General features: G+C 50.9%; 7 protein-coding genes across 7 annotated transcripts; 2 read left to right on the forward strand and 5 right to left on the reverse strand.

Moving 5' to 3' along the window:
* Positions 1 to 445: 445 nt before the first annotated feature.
* On the reverse strand, positions 446 to 721 carry VFPPC_16157 (hypothetical protein; the record flags this gene model as incomplete). Its single annotated transcript, XM_018293910.1, has 1 exon — positions 446 to 721. One exon carries the CDS (start codon positions 719 to 721, stop codon positions 446 to 448), a length of 276 nt encoding a protein of 91 aa, XP_018141409.1.
* A 1,937-nt stretch (positions 722 to 2,658) lies between these two features.
* Positions 2,659 to 4,448, reverse strand: VFPPC_05432 (zinc finger domain-containing protein; the record flags this gene model as incomplete). The annotated part of the gene is made up of 2 exons (XM_018284629.1): positions 2,659 to 4,214; positions 4,295 to 4,448. 2 exons carry the CDS (start codon positions 4,446 to 4,448, stop codon positions 2,659 to 2,661), a joined length of 1,710 nt encoding a protein of 569 aa, XP_018141410.1.
* Positions 4,449 to 4,610: 162 nt separating this feature from the next.
* Positions 4,611 to 4,820, forward strand: VFPPC_16158 (hypothetical protein; the record flags this gene model as incomplete). Its single annotated transcript, XM_018293911.1, has 1 exon — positions 4,611 to 4,820. The coding sequence occupies one exon, from the start codon at positions 4,611 to 4,613 to the stop codon at positions 4,818 to 4,820; it is 210 nt and encodes a 69-aa protein (XP_018141411.1).
* Positions 4,821 to 13,939: 9,119 nt separating this feature from the next.
* VFPPC_05435 (galactokinase) lies at positions 13,940 to 15,601 on the reverse strand (the record flags this gene model as incomplete). The annotated part of the gene is made up of 2 exons (XM_018284630.1): positions 13,940 to 14,885; positions 14,967 to 15,601. The coding sequence occupies 2 exons, from the start codon at positions 15,599 to 15,601 to the stop codon at positions 13,940 to 13,942; spliced, it is 1,581 nt and encodes a 526-aa protein (XP_018141413.1).
* Positions 15,602 to 15,799: 198 nt separating this feature from the next.
* Positions 15,800 to 16,676, reverse strand: VFPPC_05436 (hypothetical protein; the record flags this gene model as incomplete). The annotated part of the gene is made up of 3 exons (XM_018284631.1): positions 15,800 to 16,073; positions 16,118 to 16,236; positions 16,278 to 16,676. The coding sequence occupies 3 exons, from the start codon at positions 16,674 to 16,676 to the stop codon at positions 15,800 to 15,802; spliced, it is 792 nt and encodes a 263-aa protein (XP_018141414.1).
* A 377-nt stretch (positions 16,677 to 17,053) lies between these two features.
* Positions 17,054 to 17,788, forward strand: VFPPC_05437 (hypothetical protein; the record flags this gene model as incomplete). The annotated part of the gene is made up of 1 exon (XM_018284632.1): positions 17,054 to 17,788. One exon carries the CDS (start codon positions 17,054 to 17,056, stop codon positions 17,786 to 17,788), a length of 735 nt encoding a protein of 244 aa, XP_018141415.1.
* A 1,437-nt stretch (positions 17,789 to 19,225) lies between these two features.
* On the reverse strand, positions 19,226 to 19,585 carry VFPPC_17988 (hypothetical protein; the record flags this gene model as incomplete). The annotated part of the gene is made up of 2 exons (XM_022429653.1): positions 19,226 to 19,339; positions 19,403 to 19,585. 2 exons carry the CDS (start codon positions 19,583 to 19,585, stop codon positions 19,226 to 19,228), a joined length of 297 nt encoding a protein of 98 aa, XP_022285293.1.
* Positions 19,586 to 21,496: the final 1,911 nt, after the last annotated feature.

Consider the following 21,496-nt stretch of genomic DNA (forward strand, 5'->3'; position numbering starts at 1 on the left):
AGACTACATGTGATGACGTGTACATCCAGGACATGGCAGATGTTCACTCTAAAAATTCAGAATAGGAAAAATGAGTTAAAAAAAAAAAAATTAGGTGTTGATCTATGGCCAACCCGTTGTTCCAGCTTACCCACGCTTCAACCCTCTCACCACATAACCGGGGGCCTCATAAACAGAGCAATCAATCCTACACCTCTCTTTAACGCAAAGACTATACTGGAGAAATAACCTTAAACTGTAGTTCAAAATTCGTACATGTGTAGTGGAGTGAACCAGTTGTATAAGAGTCAAGTCGTGTCTACACTGGTACGGGACACCAGACATTTCTTGGCACTCAAACATCTGGTGGGCCATAAATAAAACCCGCCAAGCCTGTCAGCTCTCGGATAAGGGATTATCAGCCGACGGGATTCTAGAGCAAATCCCTCAACGGCTCACGGCCCGACTATCCATCACGACATCGCGGGGCTATTGAACCTAAATCACGGGCAGCGTAAACTCCCCAATCGTGCTGCGTTGAACAAGCAGAAAAAAAGACCACGATATTGGTACCATTAGCATGAAGATAATGACAGGCAAGCAACGCCACAAGCTTACGTCGTGAAACTGGACCGCGTTGGTTTGAAACCAAGTCGTACGACGCAGCAAGGTCAGGACCGGTGAAGGTGTGTGTTGCGCCAGAACGGTTGAACCACCCTTCCACGACGGATTTGTGCCTCATTGGTGTGAAATAATCATGGCCGAAGTCCTTGTTTGTCCTTGGGGCATGACACTAGTGCCTGACCTGACATGATGCTGGGCAAGGTGAGTGAGTGAAAGCTGACAATGACAACCTTATTACGAATGCTGGGATCAATTGACAGCAATAGCAGGTCACAGCTGCATGCAATAGAACTGACATCGAGTTGGCCGATGGAAAAGGCTGCCGTCGCATGGCTTGGCGCTCAACTGGTTTGAGAGGGTTGGAGGACACTAAGACAGCCCAGCTCTCAGCCGCCTCGCTCAACTCATCACAACTTTCCTACTTCTCCGGACGTGTGTAGGTGTCCCATCCCCTTGGCTTGACCCCTTGCTCTGCTCTGCTCAGCCGGCTGAGTGTGATCTTTGTAAGCCATCATCCTGGCAATGATGTGCAAAATTCCCCTTTCCCAAGGGTCTCCGACTCCACCGCGGAACCGGGATCGGCCACATGGGCTTGGCCACAAAGTCCAAAGTCGGAACCGTCAAGTTTGTTGGAGGTTGGAGGTCAAAGGTCAAAGTGTCTAACCCATCCATGTCGTGTTGTTGTTCCCCCCCCCACAACCCTGCTCATCATCACCACGGAGGCGAGGAGGGACGGACGGCTTGGTCTTGGGGTCCTTGGCCCCTTGAGCAACCATGCCGCGCATCACGATCTAGTAATCAGGCCCGGGGTCGTCATTTTCTCGTCCTCCTCATTGGACTGCGCTTCTTGCGTAAAACTGCCCAATCGCAATGGTCACTCGAAAAGGGTATATGGCCTTGGCCATCCCTGATCGCCCCGTGTGTAACTTTGTGTGTCTGTGTGTCGCCTTGGGGCAACACCGCATCTAGTCCCCGAAAAGAACACAACTGTCAAAAGCGTGTTTAAAAGCCGTTGTTAATCTCCGTCAAGGCCATGTCCATGTCCTTGCTGGACGTGGGCTGCCTGGTCCTCGCAAGGGGGGACCAACCCGTACGGAACCAGACTTTTGGACTTGCCAAGGGGAGGGCGAAAAGCCACGTGTGTAATGAATCTGCTTTGGTCCACTTTGTTACTGTTGATGACTCGTGGCGGCACAGTAGTTTGAGTTCTTGTCAAGGAGAAAGTGAGCTCAACAAAGCAATCGTCATCTCATGATTGGCAAGTGGATGGGCAACCACATCCCTCTGACAAGCTGCAACCCTTTGTTCAGCGGAAATAGCCGTTAGTTATCACTGTATATCCTGCATGGCATGGCATGGCATGGCATGGCATAGGCCCCATACTAGTAGTACAGACTTCTGGAGGAATGTACAGTATGCACATCCGGCTAAAACTGGTTGCATTCTTGGCTGACGCCGGCCGTGGTTCTGCAACTAGTACTCCGTCCCAGACTCCATTTACATGCATGGCTGTCAAGCCCAACGGGTTCAAGTATTGAAAATAGTATGTCAAGCCTTCAACCTTTGGGGAGGCTCTATTATACTATCTAGTTGGCTTGGCCACTCACTCTACTCTGTTCTGCTCCCTTGTGCCACATGCAAGGTTCCTGTCCCTCCCATCCATCTTTGCCCTCCTCCCATCCTCTCCCTTGTTAGGGTATCATATCCGACGCCACTCTAGTTAAAATCATTCCGCAAAAAGTACTAGGCACTCAACGCCATGACGCCTCAAATACTTGGGCGCTGTATCAAATCCGTTGCCGGGTCCCCATCTTTTCTCAATAGGCCATTAAATGGTGTCCTAGTTACAAAGCCTCCTTTGCGTGCTTGCTCTCTTGGCATTTGGCATACTGTACCAACCAACCAACCAACCAATACTGGTTCCGAGCAACTTAACCTAACAGGATTACAACAACTCCTTGACTAGTGGAGAACTTTGTAACTTGTCGGCACAAGATGTCCCGATATACATCCTGTTTAGCCCGAAGTAAAGGCGAACACCAAACTCCATTTGTTTTATAGCGACCCTGCCGGCGAACCATAGCGCCCAGCCATATGGCTGTGTTCTGGGGTTACTGGGTTGCTCATGTCATATCCGTCTGCCGGCAGTGTATTGTGCATACCCATCTGTGGATAGGTGCTCATCCAGTTTCCACGCCGGTCGTTTGTAACCCGAGCCGTGTCTGCTGTGTGTCCGTTGCCGCCATTGCTCATCTCGATATCCATGGTACTGGGAATGTTCGCCACCTGGGCCATGCCGTGGAAACCCACTGCGGGATTCACAACTGACTCAGTCTCCTGTCCTACGGTAATGTATTGTCCCGTAGATTGTTGATGTGGCGGCATAGCTGTGGATATCATCTGTGAAGATGGACTATACAATGCCGAACCTGCACCGTGATAGAACAACTGCGGTGGGGTTAATGGGTGCAAGGATGCTGCCGCGCCATCATTGAATTGACATTGGCCTTGGCCTTGATTATGGCTCTGGTTCTGGCCTTGGCTTTGGCTGTGGTTGTGGTCCATGGTGCGATCAGCACTAAATGGCTCAATGGAGCGAGGAACATGATGTCCGGGCTGGATATTGCCATACGGTGGTGGTCCGTATCCCATACCAACACTTCCAGATACCTTGAACTGGTCCATGTCTCGTTCGGGAACAAGCTGGGGACTTTGTGCATGAGCGTCATGAGACAGCCTACGCTGGAATTGGGCCTTGGGGCATCTCTTCCTGACAGGGGGGTCAAGCTTGCCTTCAAACTTGCCCAGATCGCCAGGATTAGATCCCAGCATGGCGATGAAGCGAATCAAGAATGGCAAGTTTTCGAGATGGCCTGCTTCCAGGGTCTTTCTCGCAGCCATGCTTGACTGGGGCTCCCATTGTAGCTGTGGTCTCTCCATTTCTGGCCATGCCTTCTCCCAAAAGGCAGAAACTTGGGCTTGTCGCAAGAGGTTGCGCATTCTGGTAGAATAGGTCCAGCGGCCGCCGTTAGAACCTTCCTCGAAATGCTTCACAATGTGACCCGAGTACTCTTTGAGGGTTGCTGACGTATCGTCTTCGTTGGCAGCTTCAAATACCTGGGTACAGTTTTCGAATCCACAAGCAAATACCGTCTGGGGGCACAGCTTGACCTTGGCCTCGTCAACGTTCATGTGAGAGCGGCCATGCGCCGTTCGAAGATGGTTCTGGTAGGCTGTTTGCCAGTCATACGCCATTCTACAGCCTGGGTGCTGGCAGAACCAAACGGCATTGTTGTTGTGAAAGTTCTCGATGTGTCGTCGAAGGTCATTTCGACGAGTACAAGTCTTTCTGATGTTCTCCTCTGCGCAGAAACCGCAAGCATAGTCCAGCCTTTGGGACATGGAGATGACTGACGTCCCACGATCGGCGGACTGTCTTCGTGACCTTTGCGTTGATGATGTGCTGCTTGACAGCGAGCGGCTTGGTTTTGCACTGTAGCTCTGATATGCTACCGCTCCATGGCTGAGAGAAGTGGCTTGGTGCGGTATACCTTCTCTATCAGAACCGAGAATAGACTGGGAGAAGGCGCCTTCTGGCAAACGGCTGTGTGCTGTGAGAAAAATGTCAGGATTCAGATTCGTTTTCGAAAGGCTTCTATGGCCGTGGGTAACAGGGAACGCGGAAGCATACCAGAAGAGCTCATGCATGACTCCTCCTCAACTAAACGATTTAATTCCTCCTTGCTGTACTTTTCCAGGAGCTGTCGGATTATTGATCGAGGGTCATATCCTTGAAGAGATGGCGACATGGACAGAGGGCTTCCTGTGTCTGACTCTGGAGTCATCATGGAAGGTGGGCTGGAGGCCGAGGACATAATCATGGCCGTCCAGGTATAGAAATGGCAAGCTTGTTGGAGAGTATTAAAAGATAAGACAGGTCTTAACTAGTAGGGCCGGGGGCAATCCGGTTCTACAGTGCCTGGGGGGGTGGAGGGGTCCTAGTCGAGATGGAAGTTCCTTGTAAGCTGTGGGAACCGTACACCATAAAACAAGAAGTGATGCGGTATATGCCGAGACGCGAACAGAAAGATGGAGATGGTAGACGTTGGATGAAGAAGAGTGCAATGAGTTTGTTGCGTGTTGTCTTGGGTGTGCTGGTGGTTTATACTCGTCAAGAGAGACAAGATAGAGACTGGATACAACGACAAGGTGGCTGATGTTGTCGAATAGTGGAAAATGGGCCCGAGGGTTTGGACGAGTCTTGGTTGTCTTGGTATATATATAGATATATTACCTTTGATGAATAGACGAGAGGGAATATGATGAATTTTTTTGCGAAATAGTCGAGGGGGAAGTTGAGAGTCTTTATGGTTTGCTGCGTGGCTTGAGATCGGGGACCAGCTACAGTCTCCTTATATGGAACAAGAGGCGTCAGCTCGTGGGCGGGAGTGTCATTCCCTGCCTCTAAAGGAAACAAGGTCTCAACTACCCAGGTAGGTATGTATACAAATAGATAGTACGACGAGAAAAGCAGACAGTCGCCGATGAACCATGTACCCAATCTACCGCTACCCCGATGGGATGGGATGGGAGATGGAGACAAGCTACCAGCGAGTTCATGGGCTGTCCCGTGCGGCGCGGCGGCGTGAGCATCTTTGCTTGAGCAATGGTGGAGAAGGGGTGAGAAAGGGAGTGTGTCCATTTCATGTCAATCCCCCAGAATCCGGCTCAGCACAAGGCAATAAGCTACGGTACAGTGGGCATGATGTTTACTAGACCAGCCTGAAACTTGGTGAGCGACCAAGAGGCGTACGATTTGTTGAAAGGGAGTGGTGGACTGGGCCTGGGGATGTACATACTGTACATACTTGGAAATCCGGGAACTAAGCTGGGGACAGAACTGCAATCGCATTGGCGATTATGACCCAGGCAGGTTGAGGTGAAGTACCAGACACCAAACTGGAATCTCCCAAGGTACAATAGTTGGGGCCAAGCCCGTTATCACGCACCTTGAGTATCGCATGGTTTGGGGTGTGTGGCAAGCAGAAACAGCCAGCCAAGAGTCCGCTGGCTTGGATCTGGTCAAAGACTCCAAGCTGCTCCGTACAGATGGAGCAATACTGCGGCTAGCACTCCGTAGTTTGGGTCTGATGAGCAGCTCTTTGGAGTTAGCAAAGGTACATGTATTGAGGTACGTACTCAACTAGTTGTTGTACAACAACTAACACGCGGCTTTTGGTGGCGTCAGGCGTTGCAGTCTCTTTCTCCATTTGCTTCTCATTCACAACAAGACAGGAGAAAAAAAACACACAACAAGGCGTGCCATGAGACAGGCCACGGGGGCTAGTCCCAGCCAGCATACTCTACTGAGAAACAATAAGATTGAGCCAGACCAGACAAGACTGGACTAGACAAGACTTGACACCACCCGGGGGGTGGTTGGTCCAGCAGACACACCACCCATTTTTGATCAAATGCACCTTGACAGGGCGAGCAGTTGGCACTAACCAAATCAGACTGAACGCATGGAAGAACAAACCGGAATTTGGAGTTTGGCGATGCCTGCAGACATCTCCCGCTGTGCTGGGATCGGGTGGCATTAGAGGGAGCGGGAGCAGCGCTCCGGAGTAAAGTCCAGCTTGAAGAGAAAAGGACTGAGGACTAAGGACTGAGGACTGGATGGCCTGGTTCGAGGTTCAACCCACGTCCCGAAGGTGAGAGGTGGTCCCAAGCAAAGCATCTCCTGCAGACAGACAGACACACGCAGCACCGAAAATGTCACCTTGCAACGAGCTGAGGAGCCAGGGACTCGGAGCAAGATGTGGGACTGAAGGCTGAAATTCCCATGTCCCTGCAGAGGGAGACGAGGAAAGATTGAGTGGGGTGATGAGATTATTGGGTCAAAGTATGAAATTTCAATGTTGGGACGAAGGCAAGAAGGCAAGGAAGCACCTTGGACAATGCATTCACACTAGCTCTCTTGCAGACGAGGTTTTGGGCAGATGTCATCAACATACCATCTCACGAGAAGTAAAGTGGGAGGTGGACAAGCAAGCAGGCACAATACGGTGAAGAGAACACAGGAATGGCAGACTGAGACGAAAGTCAAGCTTATAGAGCCACAGTCTACTGTGTAAAGTAAGAGAAAAAAAAAATGCAAGGTGCAATCACGAAGCCACTCATGAGGCGCCCGCACGGTGATGAGCTCATAGACTCTCATTAGTGCACCAACGACCAGACTTCACCACCATGTACTTACACATGAACTCTGATATTAAATCTGTCCCTTCTGCTCCGTGGTTCCATAGTTCCGTAGTTGTCCGAACCTCGTCTCTGCCGCGTGTGGGGAGGTTTCATGCACACGTTGCACAATACAAGTGCCGATAGATGTCAACGGTTGTGCAGTACCTCACATACACGTAGAGAACTAAATACAACGGTTTCCGTCACACGTCTCCGCAAACATCTGGTTTTTGGCCACAATCGACACCTCCGCTCCTGTGTCAATGAAAGAAGGAAAGACGAGAATGGCCACGAGATGTGGTGGGTGTTGGGGGCCACACGAGGCTAGGAAGGGACACGCGCGCGTGGTCCATGTCTTGGAAGGGAAAGCAACGAAAAATCGTTGAAGGTATGCAGCGTAGCACACAGCAGAGCAAAAGAAAAGCAAAATCACCAGCTCCTCGACGCGCAAAAAAAAAAAAAAAAAAAAAAGAGGCAGAAAGGCAGAAAGGGGAGTGGGTGGGTGAGAGCCAGTGATGGGTGACAGGCTCCTCTCCTTGTCCTTGTCTCTCTCTCGTGTTGCCCCTGTTCAACAAACGCCAAAAGGCACGGGCACAAGCCGTATGCTCGGGACGGGAGAGCAACAAGGGGAAGGGGTCGTTGATGTCTGGTGTGGTTGCTGGAGGGTATCAAATGGCAGGGGGGCAGAGTGCCTGTCTTACAACAAGACGCCGTCTACGCACCCGTTTTCATGCGTCGGTGAGCATGGCAACGGCCTATCATGACGATGGTTGTGATGGTCACGGGTGATTGTCGCTGCTGGTGGTCTTCTTGGACGCTGTGCTGGTGCTGTGCTGTACTCACTTGGGTCTTTTAGCTGTGAATCAACTTATTTTTATATCCTGCCTGTCAATAGTCAGGTTTGAGACACTGAATGCGTTTCCCCGGAACCTCCATGCCGAAAGCCGGCTCTGAGCCGACATTTTGGGACAGGGCAAAACGCCTTTGTCTCTCTTGCTCCTGTCTCTTCCTCTCTGTCTTTCTGTCTGTCCATGTCCCCGGCCAGCCTCCCCCTGAAAGGCTTGCTGCTACCGACGGCCGGCACCACCGGAATGACAAAACCATGATGAACAGAAGAGGCATCCAAGACGTATCTTGCAGGAGGCCATGTATGTATGTACGGCACGGCATCACACGGCATGGCATGGCATGGCATGGCATGGTTTGGTTCAGCATACATGTTCAGTACGGTAAGGAATGGCAAGGTAAGGCAAGGATAGGGATATTGGTACCGAGGACGGGGCAAAGCAGAAACGTCAAGAGATCGCTGGCCTGTTCCTGTGGCGTTTGCTGGCCCCAGCTTCGATTACATTAGACTGACTGGACTGGCTGAACAACTCTCCTTATGGGTCCGGTACTTGGCCCAAGCCATTTGATCCATCCATTCATCACGCAGAGCGCTCACCAGCATGGAGTAGCTGCGTCAAGATCTTCTTGCCCGAGACCCGAGCTGCTGTGGCCAAGGCTCTCGCTTCTGAGACCAAAATCAACAGACCTGTGCTGAGTGCTGAGTCCTGACCAACACTCAGCCCCAAAATAAAAATACAGTTGTCCAGTGTGACGAGCAATAAAAAAAAACCCCCCAAGAAAGAAGAAAAAAGCAAGACATGATGAAACGAAGAGGCCAGCAGGACAAATAGGAGAATATCTCAGACTCCACTCTGTAAATCTCCTGTCTGTCCCCCCCCCAAGACCAAGACTAACCCAAACCAAACCCAGCTTGAGCCTTGGACAAAACTAAACTTGACCAAACCGTTTGAACTTGACCGTTTCTCACTTTACCAGCGTCAGATCGCGCTGCTGCCGCGTCACCTCCTTCACGGGACCAAGATCTGCCGCTTCAGCCGTCCAGCCGCCCCCAGCTTTGAGCTTTGAGCTTTGAGCTTTTTTGAGCTTTTGCGCTTCCCAGTACCAGAAATGGCCACGCGCAACACCATTTGTTTGATGATGGTGCTGATGACGGAACACGGCCTTACCAAAAACAAGATAAATCGGGCTGGGAGCGACATAGCCAGCCAATCCTGTCTCAGACTCCATGCCTTTGGCTTGCGTTTGGCTCCATTCTTAGCCCCAAGCAGCTGGATCCCTTCCCCCCCATGGCTCAGGCATGGCCGTTGAGCTGTTCGATCCGGTGTCATCAAGCCTGTCTGTCAATCCTGTCACGATGCTGGAAAGGGAAACAGAGAGGCAGGTAGCGTAGCAGTCTGGTGAAGGGTATGGTCCGGTGCAATACAGTAGCTTCTTAGCTTGCTTGGGGTTTCTGATGGCTATGCGCCGGCTGCGTAGGAACGGCCAGGTGCCCCTTGGGTGTGTTGAATGTTTGTGTTTCGTTGGGTGTGTATGCGGAGAGGGTGTCTTGGGCGTGCCCATGATGAGAATGACTTTCAGAGTCAAGGTCTGTATCCGGTCTTGTTGCTATTCTCGGCCTGCAAGCCGTTGACGATTAATCGTATCATGTTTCTGATTGACATTCGTCAAACCTGCGTATGTCCAATAGGACGCGCTGGGTATGCTTATGATGATTGATTACCAAGCTGAGTGGCCGGAGCAAGAGCAACTTCTCTGGTAAACATACACCGTAAGACTTACACAAGCTGCAGCGAGAACCGACGGGCAGCTCTTCACGGAGTTCAAAGCTCCACGGATATTGGCAATGACGGATGACACGGCTAGTTCCTTGATCTTCCTTCCTTTCACCTACTCCGTACATGGCCTCCCCCTTTTTTTCATCAACCATCATGGCAAGAAAAAGGGTCAGATACAAAGCTCTAGTTCAAGGAAGCAAACCTGCCAACGTCGGATGTCGTAAGGCTAGTCCAGTTCACCTTACTGCACTGTATGTGTGTGTCTATGAATATACAGAGTGTCTAGTGTATGCATGTATTCTCTATGCCGCCAAAATGACGATTGGTGCCAAGGACCCCAACTCACAGCGCTTGACTTGACCCGGAAGCGACAAGCGCCACTGATAAGACCATCAATTTGATCCTCAAATGATGCACGTTGACTGCCACTCAAATGGCGCTGATCAAGCCACAATGAATAAACTACCCAGCCGCCAGGACAGGCTGGGGAAAGCGGCGGCGCCTTTGGGGGCAGCCGGGATCAATGATCCATTGATGGCTTGCTGGAGCATACTCCGTATGGTCAGTCACAGTCTGTCTGGTCAAGTACCTCTCACATGTGCTGTCACTTTGCTGTAACCACTGTTACACACACTGTTGCGTGTGGCATTGATACTTGACCTTTTCTTATATTGATGTGCTCAATCAAATCAAACCAAACCAGACTGGCTAGCTCGGAAAGTGCCGTGGCCGGAGCATAAGCCCCCTTGTGCCAATGAGTGTGAGATTTGCTTCTTTTATTTCCCTTTTCTCTAACCGAGTTGGTGCAGCTCGGAAAATCATCGCTGTCCATCAAACACATGGCCACCCTGAATAGGACAGGGAACGATTCACTCGGCAAACTGCTGGCTTGACCAAGTCTGGTCACTGGTCACCGGTAGCATGACCCGGCGCCGAACTGGTACTCGTGTCCTGTGCTTTTGTGCTGGTGAAAAAGCTGACTTGGTCTTTAACACAGATGGCAAAACGCAATGCCCGAGATCGTTACACCGTTTGGAATCATGTATGTTTGTACCTTCACGATGAGCTGAGTTGACCTGTTCGTTTTCATGACCCGGACCGGCAGTGGGCCTGTGTGATCTATCTCAGCCTTGGCCTTCAATCTTCCCTGACATGTAAGCTTGGCGACATGACAAGCATTTTTTTCAAGGGGAAAGATTAATATGAGAAGAACCCCAAGTGCATGCTGTAAATACAGATCACAGCAATCAAAGCAAAACAGGACGGCATTGTCTCCGTTTCCACTCTCACACATCCTGAACCCCGTCAGTGTCAGTGCCCCAAGAACCCTCGCCAGCCAAGCCCAGCCCCAACAAGGTCAAGCACATCAAATGGAGAAAATTTGTGAACTCCTACCGCTCTGTGGTCGCCGCCGGCACAGACAGCACCACTCATCACGTTCCCATTTGTTGCCCACCTTTCCCTTTCCCTTGCCCTTGGTCCCCCTCCCCCTTGCGGCTGACGGTCCGTGGTCGGGAAGTGGGAAAATGGGAACAGGGCATCCCCGTGAAAGCTGATTGGGAAAGTCGAGCAGCCACTTCAGCCGTGCCGACGACTCTGTGACGGAAATGCTGCACGATCCCTGGGAGCCCAACCCGCACGGAGTTAGGGATCTCCAGCACAGACTCTAAGGGGGTGTTGGTGTTGGTGTGGGTGGGCGCCAGAGCTTCACACTTGCGGGAAATTCCATGGCATGGTCATGGTTTAGCGACTTGTTGGTCTGGTATGGAGATGGAGTGCATGAGCATCGATGTCGTCTTGGGAATTTCGGGTGAGATACATACACCAGACGCATTACATACAGGCACACCACTTTGAACTTGGACTTGGCACACCACAGCCAGTTGGTAGTTAATATAGATGGGCCATGCTCTTAGCGTGGGTGATCTGCTGCAGCCATCTGTGAACATCACGATAGAATCTGGAAATCACACGGCGCCAAAAATTTCCCCAACCCGAGTGCTCGACCGTGAAAATTTGCCCCCATAACATGAGACATGGAGGGCGGAGAAGACCAAAATACTTTGACGTATGATACACCCACAGAGCCCGCGAGACCCAAGCGAGACCCGGCCCCCAATACCCTTCCCTGGTAACCGTTTGTGCCTATCTCCTTGGGGATTTTTTTCATTTTTTTGAGATATATTCGTTTTGTGTTTTGAATTGTTCTATGCGTTGGCGCAGGGCGCAAGTCCAAGTCCCTTGGCTTGCCACTCCGTCTCTCCTTTTTCCAGCCCCCACGAACCTACAGGCAGTCAATTATTGGCGTCGTTTGGCTCTGGCTCTCGCTCCCGATTCTCGTCTGACCTAGTACAAATGCAAAGAGACGGGCATCATGGCGTAACGAACCACGAATGAGATGGGCCATTCACCGTGCTTCCAGCTAAGATCAGCGTTCCTAAAACTGCCGATGCCACTCTCCGCCTTTTTGGAATGTAAGCCACCGATAAAGAAGAGGAAGAACGGAGAGGCAGCCCGGTGAGAAGGCACATCTGGATTGAGGAAGAGTTGTCAAGAGGTATTCTCAGGGTCCCCCCAGTTGTGGGAGCTGAAGAATTTCTTTCCTGGTTCAAGGTCTTCTTGGGGCTGGAGATGGTGGCTTGCATCGTGTGTGCGTTGCTTAGTTTTCTTTCTTTCTTTTTGTTTTGTGGTCTTGCTTTCTTTTGTTTTTTTGCTTGCTGTTGTTCGTGGTGCGTTTCATCCGTAGACCGACCAACTCTAATCCAGCCTTACCGCTACATTCCGTTGGCGTAGCATTCCATGTACACCAGACGCATACACGGCGGCAACTCGCCAACTTGCCTCTAAGATGTACACTGGACGCGGTGAGGCTGTCAGCCAGCTGCATAACTCGTTTCCTGGTCATTAGCAGGTCGCCTATCTACCCCGAGATATGTAGGCGGACGTGCGTCGGCCAAGCTTTCCATGAGATCCAGCCAATATACTGACTACACTTCGGTCCAGGAGGTACAGAACCTCAAACACAACAGGCAAGCTCGCTTCTAGAACATGACACAAAATCCATCTCGGATATCGTCCGGTTGCACAGGGCCGCGAAAAGTCCCCGAATTGTAGATTCGAGTGCCTCCAACAGTCTCAAATTTACGGCATCGTGCAGAAATGAAACGACCACATTGTTTGCTTCATAGGTACCAAGGTAGGTATACTTAAGTACACGGAGTATTCCCAAGCCAAATGCAGAGTCGGGCTCTTCTGCTGGTCCTTGCGCGAACAGGAGCCAGCATCTGAACAAAAAACGCAGCCAGAGTAAGCGCAGGCCCGGCCAGCGAGCAGCTACCGGAACATGGACCCACTTGCTTCGGCCGGCAAGCCCGACATCTAGATCAAATCGATCTGAGCCTGTCCACTGCACAATGCCGGACAAGGATTTGGCGAGCCCGGCACCGTGGTTTGTTTGCACCGTGAGCATTGCAGAATGCGACGGAATCGCATTCATGTACATCCAATAGACAAGTACTGTAGCAGGTTTCCCATCATCATCCTCACGCTACTTTGCTTCTCGATGGTTGCGATGGGCTCGCCACTGTGCGACGTCACGGCCATCGCGGAGATAGATACACTACCTCAACCACTAAAGAGGCACAAACATGATGTCGGGCCGGCCGGCGTCGAAACTAGGGCGCTGTGATCACCTGAAGGTCCAGATTGTATGCTACCTTTCCGGAATATGGTGCCTGCCGCAATTCCATTTGCGCCAGCTTGGTTCCCTGTCCAGAACACTGGTCCAGTATCTCAAGTATTGTTTCAGTGCTGTGAACATGTGTAGGATCAACATTGAAAGGTAAACGCCTCCATTGTTAGCCCAGATCGAGGCGAAGCGACGCTGCAACCGGTTTATCAGGGGTTTTTGTGTTACAAGCAGGAACGGATAGTCACCTCTCACATACATTGACAGCCTGGTAATAGCAACCAAGCCGATCTGTGCCCTCCTGAATGGTTACGCACCGGTTGTGTCGATGTCTTGAGTACTACCTCAAGCGTTAGGCAGCCTTACTTTGACCGAATAGGTTTCGCAAAGTTCTGAACCTGAGCTCTGATACCATGGTAACATTTCATGTCTTGTCCCGAGCTTATAGAACAAGGCTGCATTACCCTGAATCACGGTGTGAATGCCTTGTTATCTCACCTTCACGCCGTAGCAATCATCCGCAACTACTTCCCCTGTGCCACGCTCTGCTCCCCTGCACCGTCAGCACCGTCATCACACACATGGCGGTCTATCATGCTTGTCTACGGTCACTCCCAGGCTATTCACAGTTTGGACTAGTGTGATTGCTCGTCACAGTGGCATTTGCGACTCATGCACAATACTTTGCGGAACATTTGCTCCTATCGAGAAGTATGGGGTATTTGGTTTTGCCTGTTGAGGCTGTCATTCTTTTTTGGCAGTTCCTGATGTAGTCAAGTCCTCAGTGAACCGTCTCGTCGCTGACTATGTACAAGGCACTGCCTCCAGCAGGTCTACTGACAACCATTGCTTGAGCCTTTTGTTCCTCGGTAAGCTTCATCTTGGAGTAGTACTCGCGTTCAAGAGCTGCCTTGAGATCCTCCACCTTATCTACCGAAACCAAGTGTACACTGCAGCCTCCCCAACCAGCTCCAGTTTGGCGACTACCGTAAGAGCCAGCTGCCAAAGCAACTTGGCAAATTTTGTCGTTCTCCGCGCAGCTGTTGTCATACAAATCACGACAGGAATCTTGAGTGGCATTCATGATGTTTCCTAGCTCCTTGTTGAATGGCGTTGTATCGGATGCCCCGGTGTGAAGTGGTCGCTCGAGAAGAGTAAGGAACTTCAATACTCTCAATGCTTCGGTAAAGACATGGAGAGCACGTTGTCTCAACATGAAGCGCTCTGCTCTAACAGGAACTTTGGAGGTAAACCTGCTTTCGAGGTCCTGCACACTCACATTGAGGACCTTGGCAATCTCTTCCCTGCTATATCCTTCTTCCTGTGTAAGTGTCTCTTTGGTGACAGCGATAAGCTTCTCCAGCTCCTCTTCCTTTGTCACACTCTTCGCCGCGGCGTAGTCTGACCCATTTTGGTGGTAAAAGTACGTATCATGGAACCCTTGAAGGCTGATGCCCAAAGGTCCAGCATCCTCGGGTAGCTGCGTCCCCGGTGGGTTGAGCACAGCATTCAAGTAGGCTGCCGCAAAGCTTACTTCAACGACACGCAGGTTGTAGTGAATGGGGGCGGTGACATGCTTATTTGCGGTGACGAAGCTCTGTGCAATAAGAAAGCACAACTCCGGGCGTGTCGGGGGCATTTTGACCGGGCGGGCTTCAAGTCGGGGACTGAATGAGACAAAGAGCGCCGAGCCTCGCTCCGAGAACACGGATGCAGCTTGATCCATGCTGTGAAACGCGACGATGACGATGGTCAGCTTCTCAATCTTTTCATTGTCATGTGGCAGTGAGAATGATGCAAATGCTTACCCTCCTGCGTTGACGCCAACTGCTCGCTCGCTCACAATAGCCAGTTCCGTCAGTTCTGTCTTGTCAACCTCATCTACGCCGTTTGCTTTCATAACAGCAAGGGCACCGGTGGTGACGACCGCTGCGCTGGAACTCAGCCCTCCACCAACGGGCACGGTTCCGTCAACCATGATTTCCATATTGCAGCCTTTGAAAGCCATGCCATGATTCTTGCGAAGCAGCCCCATGGCGCCACGAAGGCCACACTTGAAATAGTTGGTCCACTCGAACTTTGTGGCATCGATGTCGACGTCCGTGCCCACGGGTACATCAAACTCGTTTGCTGGAAACTTGGAGTCTTCCAAGTTGGCAATCTTGACTTTGAATGTGGTCGCTCCATCTTGCACGGGGGTTGACGACACGGCCATGATGGCATCGGCTGTGATGGCCATGGGCAAGACCGAATATAGGGAATAATCAATGTGCTCGCCGAGAATGTTCACTCTTCCGGGAGAACGGGCAACAAACGTGGCCTTGTGGCCATAGGTCTTCTCGAATGCGGATAGCAAGGTATTCCATCGTGGTGCTTCCGTCGTCAAAGCAGCGTTTGGGTAGATGTCCGCAAGGGATCCGGCGATAGGGACTGAACCAGCCATGTCGGGCTAATTCTGCTATTTCGTGGCTATAACGGAAGGTTGAATAGAGATGCACCAGCAAAATACTCCGTCTGCTTGCTACTGTCAGACCTTATAGAATATGGACAGTATTGACGTTTTCGAAATGCTTGTTACCTGTAGTTGAACCCCGCAGATGGCACGAGAGCACGAGAGCTGCCCCTCCTCCGAAGCTTGGCTCTAGCTCGATGTTTCGCTGGTGATGTTGCAGATCAGGTGAGGGAAAGTGAATGGCCGTGATGTAACAACAGCAACACCCTTGCATGTGCAGAATTCGTCTCTTTGGCAGGTGGTGTCAACAGCAGTGGAAACACGAATCCTTGGGTGTTTAGAAAGCTTGGTAATAGGAGCAATAAAAGACGAGTGCGGTTTGAGGGTCTCAAGTCGCCCAAAAGATGGTTGGCGGTGCCATGAATAAATGCGACCTCCGATGACCTCATCTGTCCACAGAGGCCTGATCTCGGTCCGGTCGCCGCGAAGTAAAAAAAAAAAAATGGCCTGGCCCCATCTTTAGCACCATATGTCCTGCTCGGACACATTGCGGGTTTGGAAAGATGGCACAGGGGATTTTGGAGCTCCCCTGGTCGCATCTGGAGCTTCGCGAGGGATTCAAGCTCCTGATAGGCGCGCAAGAAGCATAAAGCTGTCAAGAGATTGCAAGGCGCCATCTTAAATCGTAAATATCCACCAACCACTCCATCCCAAAGCCGCTGAACCATCTAGATTTCACCAACATGCCGGTTTGGCATGCGTTTTTTTCCAGAGCCGCCAAATCAACGACCCGCTCGTCGCTCTCACAGTCACAGCACGACACCGTCACTCCGACTTGCCTGCAGGAATGGAGGATTTTGACTTGACGCTTGGATGATAAGGCAATTTCGAGCGGCTTACTCTCGAATTCGCCCAAATCCGAGCCAACCACATGACTTTGTCCCATCAAGCCAAGGTGTGCATTCGGGTCGAATATCGGCAAGACGACATCGTCGGCTGTGTGCCGAGAAGCGCACCTATGAGAAGTGACGATGGAGGCTTGTCCAGCCTCTAGCGCCGGAAACATTGATAAGATTACGGAGTATATGTGGTCTGGTCCATTTAAAACATTGTTTGCGCAGAAAACGTCAAGTGCGCTCAAGGCTCACCAGACATCTTGGCCGAATTGGCTCGCTGGCAAATTGCCGAGCTGTCAAGAACAGTTCAACAATTGTGTGCCAGCTGTTGGCAGTGTCAAGTGTCCAGAATTTTTGATTCGACCATCCACGTAAATCTCCCCGATTGTTGGGTCATTGTGAATCCGTTTCTTCTCCTGTGTTGTAGAACAAACTGTTGCCTTTGTTTCACCATTCTATATGACATTTTCATGCTTCTTCCTTGCCGGCGATTGAATTGAAAGACTACCTCTCCGTCCCCATTAGGTTCAGATACCAGTCCATCAACATGGCCGCCCCTATCAAGGAGCTGGAGCCAGGATCTCTCTACGTGACTGTTTCTCTGCCGCATCCCATCGATAACAAGGACATGGTATCCAAGCACAGCTTTGGCTCCAGCTTGCCTCGAGAAATTGACATCGCCACATACGAGATCCATTGCGCTCAGGATCTTGCTCAGGAAGAGTTCAACTGGGGTCTCTACTTCCATCGTGGACATCAGGATGGTATTTGGTATTGCTTGACAAGACAGAATGTGGCAGACTACGGTTCTCCGACGCTCTTCCAACTATGGCGACAACAGCTACGAACCTCACCCCGACTGCACTGCCAAGTTGTCGGTCTGCTCAGGGTGTTGCGAGTTCCAGATATTCTATGCGATGAGCTTACCGGATATCTTGACTGGTTGGCATTGGGCTCCTATGGCACCGTAACTCGAACCTTCATCTGGGTGACATCGATATATCTTCGAACTTGGCACCATATAATTAGGAAGCTGGACAATCCTTCCTTGAAATATGGAACGCAATTTGACGTCAACTTGTTCCTCCGGGAAGCGTTGAGTTTCGTTTATGCGCACGTCCAGTACGCAATAGGCGGCCAATTACCGCGGCCGGTCATCAAGTCTGCCTTTGGAGTTGAATTGGGCACGGCAGAGAAGGACAGACGCGGTAAAAACGAGGTGTCGACAGATATCGAGTCCAGGAATGGGAAACATGCGGCCCCAGGGCCAACGTCGTGCTAACTCAGCTATACAACTACGTACGACTTCACAATCCCATTCTCAGCCCACCCCTCCAGAGATGACCCAAAGAGACATAAGCTGACCGCCGCGCATAAAATCGACCCATCATCGTCGCGCCTGAACTCGGCGAAGCCTAATAATTAGTAGCGGATGGTCGCTACCGGCAGCATAAGAAGCTTGGTAGCCGACGACCCGGGTGCGGATGGCCAGCGAGGAGGGGAAGATACTTGTTTAGATTACAGGATCTCTGTCATCACATTAGATGACAGGAAGAAGAGCCGGCAATAGCCTGCGTCAGAACACAGTGGCTGATAGATGGGTGTCAGTGGCGTCACATAGGCTGTAGCAGACACTCGTCAAACCATTCATGCTGACAATTGATTCATTCAGCGTATTATGAAGAAAGTGTGTGCCCAATCTGTTACTTAGCGCGACGTGCGCCGTGTGCCGTGTGCCATGTCATGAATATGGAGTTGGGCTTTGTGCCTAACAACTCAAAGCCGCATCTTCCCAGACAACTAGCCTACCTGTTATCTACGAAAATAGGAGCATTCAAGCGGCGAGACGACGATATTTGGGTTTCAATAGCACTGCATACATTCCGCAGATATAGACGCCAGAGAAAAAGTACCTCGTTCCAAGTTCGGATTGAATGTTCATCCTTATCCTCATCAAGGACTGGCCTGCGTGCGAAGTAGATGAAAAGCTAACTGCTCCCTGGAGCCGACTTCCAGATCCTGGATGCGTGGTGGGGCTGAAAGCGTCACCCCGCAGTAGAATGTTTTGCATCACTTTCCTCCACAGGGAGCGGAATTAAAATATGTTGTGCAAAAACCCTGGGCAAAAATGATGCACTCAAATGCGCATTGGCCTCATCCAGCCCGCCAGGGATGTACGTATTACACGTACATTGCCTCGATTCTTTGTCGAGAAAGCAGAGTCAATATGGGTGGTGGTGACAACACGGAGTGGTATGCTTTGTCGAAAAAGGCGGCGCGGAACTTGTGCTACTCGGTTCATCAAGTGATCCAAATGGACACTGGCCCTGGCTGCCGCGGCAGGAAGACGTATACGGAGTCGCATTTTCTTGGCCCCCATGGAACTGGTGACTTTGCGCTGACTCGATGATGCATTTGGACCGAATGTAGCGGCTGCAGCACACGGTCATTGGCTCCCGTTCCAGTGCTGATGGCAGCTGGACGGCTAAGGTCCCAGTTGGATGTCATCCATGGCCTAGTTTTTATAATGCCTCATGCGGTCTATCAGGAAGCGAGGCTTGCTTGCCGTTCTGGAAGGGGACGCGAAGGGACCGACCCATCTGGTCCCGTTGGAGGCGATGCTGATGCCTTGCTCTTGCAGCCGCAAACGTCTGGTTCACCTACATCTGGTCGTCCTAACGCTGTTCTTGACCAGCACTATGCGGTAGTCTCCAATAGCCTACTTGAAATGCAAAGGACAAAGGGACACAAGAGAAGGCGCAAAGATATCGATCACTGCGCTCGCCCTCGAAACCGTAGAAACCGAGGAGCGCTGGACGAGGGTTGACGAAGTCTGGTCTGCTGTCACTGTTAACTGCCGGGATCCTTGTAGTTTAGTGATGATCAACAGGGAGGCCATACCTCTCGATGCAAGAGGTTTACCCACCAACGTCATTCGTCGCCACGTAGTGTTTTGGCAGCTCCAAAGCATACCTCGCGACGCCTCGTGAACTCTATCGCGGCACAAGCAAAGAGGGGTTGTGGCGGTTGAAAGTGGGGAAGTTGCTGACGCCTCGATCTTCGGCCACTCAACTCGCATTTCGGCACCCTTAAAAGGGACCCCTAGTCCTCCCCTCGAACTCGAAGCATTCTGTTGTCCTCTCTCCAGTCTCTGTCAACAACATCGATCACGCAAATCAATAAGCAAGCAACTTTCTACCAAACAAGAAGATATTGAAATCTACCAAAATGCCTGGTGACTGCGGATGCTCTACCTCTGGATCCTGCAACTGCGGATCGGGCTGCACTTGCGCCAACTGCCCTGTAAGCCAACCTTGTCGAACCCACCCTTGGCTAGCACTGAGGAGTATTTGGTCTTTACTAACCGGTGGCTTGCCCTGCCTCACAGCACAAATAAGCGATTCGGTTTCTTTTCTCGCACCTGCGTATCTACCTAGGTAGGTAACGGGTCAGCAGTTTGGGAAAGTTGAAAGTACTTGTACCCTGTCTAGCTGAGCACCACGGGTCGATTTTTGCGTCGAAGAGGGGTTGGACGCAGGGCGCTCTTTTTATTGGGATTTCCTTAGGATGAGTTGCTAAATCACACGGGGATGATTCGATAGGCACTGATATCAAATTGACCACTTTGGTTTGAGCTGTATTTTGTGCTACTTTGCTGCTGGTGATTCCCACGACTAAACCAATACTGTCGCCACTTGCACAGAAATTCCGTATGTAACGATCGACGGATTGGGGTATTCACAGTACATTCCCCCATCTCCCTGAAGGCACATTGTGATGATGATCGTGCTGAAAGAATGCCAATACTGGACTGAGCGACGCATTGTGAGCCTTTTCCACCTCGTCTTCATATATACCCCGCAGTTCAATTTCCTGCGAGACAACATCGTCAAGCAGCCCTGTTTCCGAGCTTCTCGTTATGGACGCAGCATCCACTAATACCCTCCAACTGTACAAAACTATGGCGCCTGCAGCCATGGCTACGCACGTGTCGCTGAGTCTGCAAATTTCTAGCTCCTTTATTGACCCAATATGCTCGTATCGACAACCTGGTAGCTCCGTCGATATAAACTGGAGAGCTAGGCTGATACACCAAAACCATGACATTATAAGGTCATACAAGACATGGGCATGTCGAAGAGGGTAGCCTATATGCCAAGATACAAATCGGACAAAGAATACCACCAAGCATAGGATCGCAAGTCCAAAGTTTGACTCCCCGATCCTAGTGAATTTGGTCAGCTTGGTTCGAGGCAAAGATGACAGTCTGTGCCTTGCCTTAAATTCATATCAAGTGCCGCTGCAAGTGCTTCTGGGTTCGATGAGAAGCATAAACCTGTGCGTGTGTCCGTATTGCATTCAACGGGGCCAGTTGGCTCCTCTTTGTTGGGCTGCGCAGGAAGTCTTCGGCCGAAGTAGAGGATCGCAACAACTGAGAAACATAACTCGGCAAACAAAAGGGATTTCTGCATCATGCCATACAACGCCATCATATCGAAAGAGACGGGGCAACTCATATCAATAAGAGGAACCAGCTAACACTGACGCTGCGGACATGGTTGTGTGCTAGACTTATATACACTACATTTCCAAGACACTTGCATCTGATAAGATCAGTCAGACCTTCGACGGGTGCATGGATAAACTTGCTCATTCTGGCGCAAGGTACAACATGCGGGACGCTCCTTTAAAATTGTGAGCAACTTTCTTCATGTTCCTCTCCGCCTTGCCTTGATGGTGTCATAGCGGTCTCAAGGTACCAGACTGTTCTGAGCTATCGGCGGCTTGGTTCCACGGCGTTGGTACCCTGCGAATATCTTGCTCATCAGACCGCCGATCACCGATTCCGTGGCAGCAATAACAACAATCAAACTTTCTTCGCTTAGCTGTTGATAAGATTACTAATGGCCAATTCTCCTGAAAGGAGGGAGCCAGTGTTTTGTAGCAAGCTCTGTGTATGTCAAGACAATTTGTCGCACATAAATTGGAG

The sequence above is a fragment of the Pochonia chlamydosporia genome, chromosome 5, assembly GCF_001653235.2.
Source record: "Pochonia chlamydosporia 170 chromosome 5, whole genome shotgun sequence".
NCBI classification, from domain to species: Eukaryota; Fungi; Ascomycota; class Sordariomycetes; order Hypocreales; family Clavicipitaceae; genus Pochonia; species Pochonia chlamydosporia.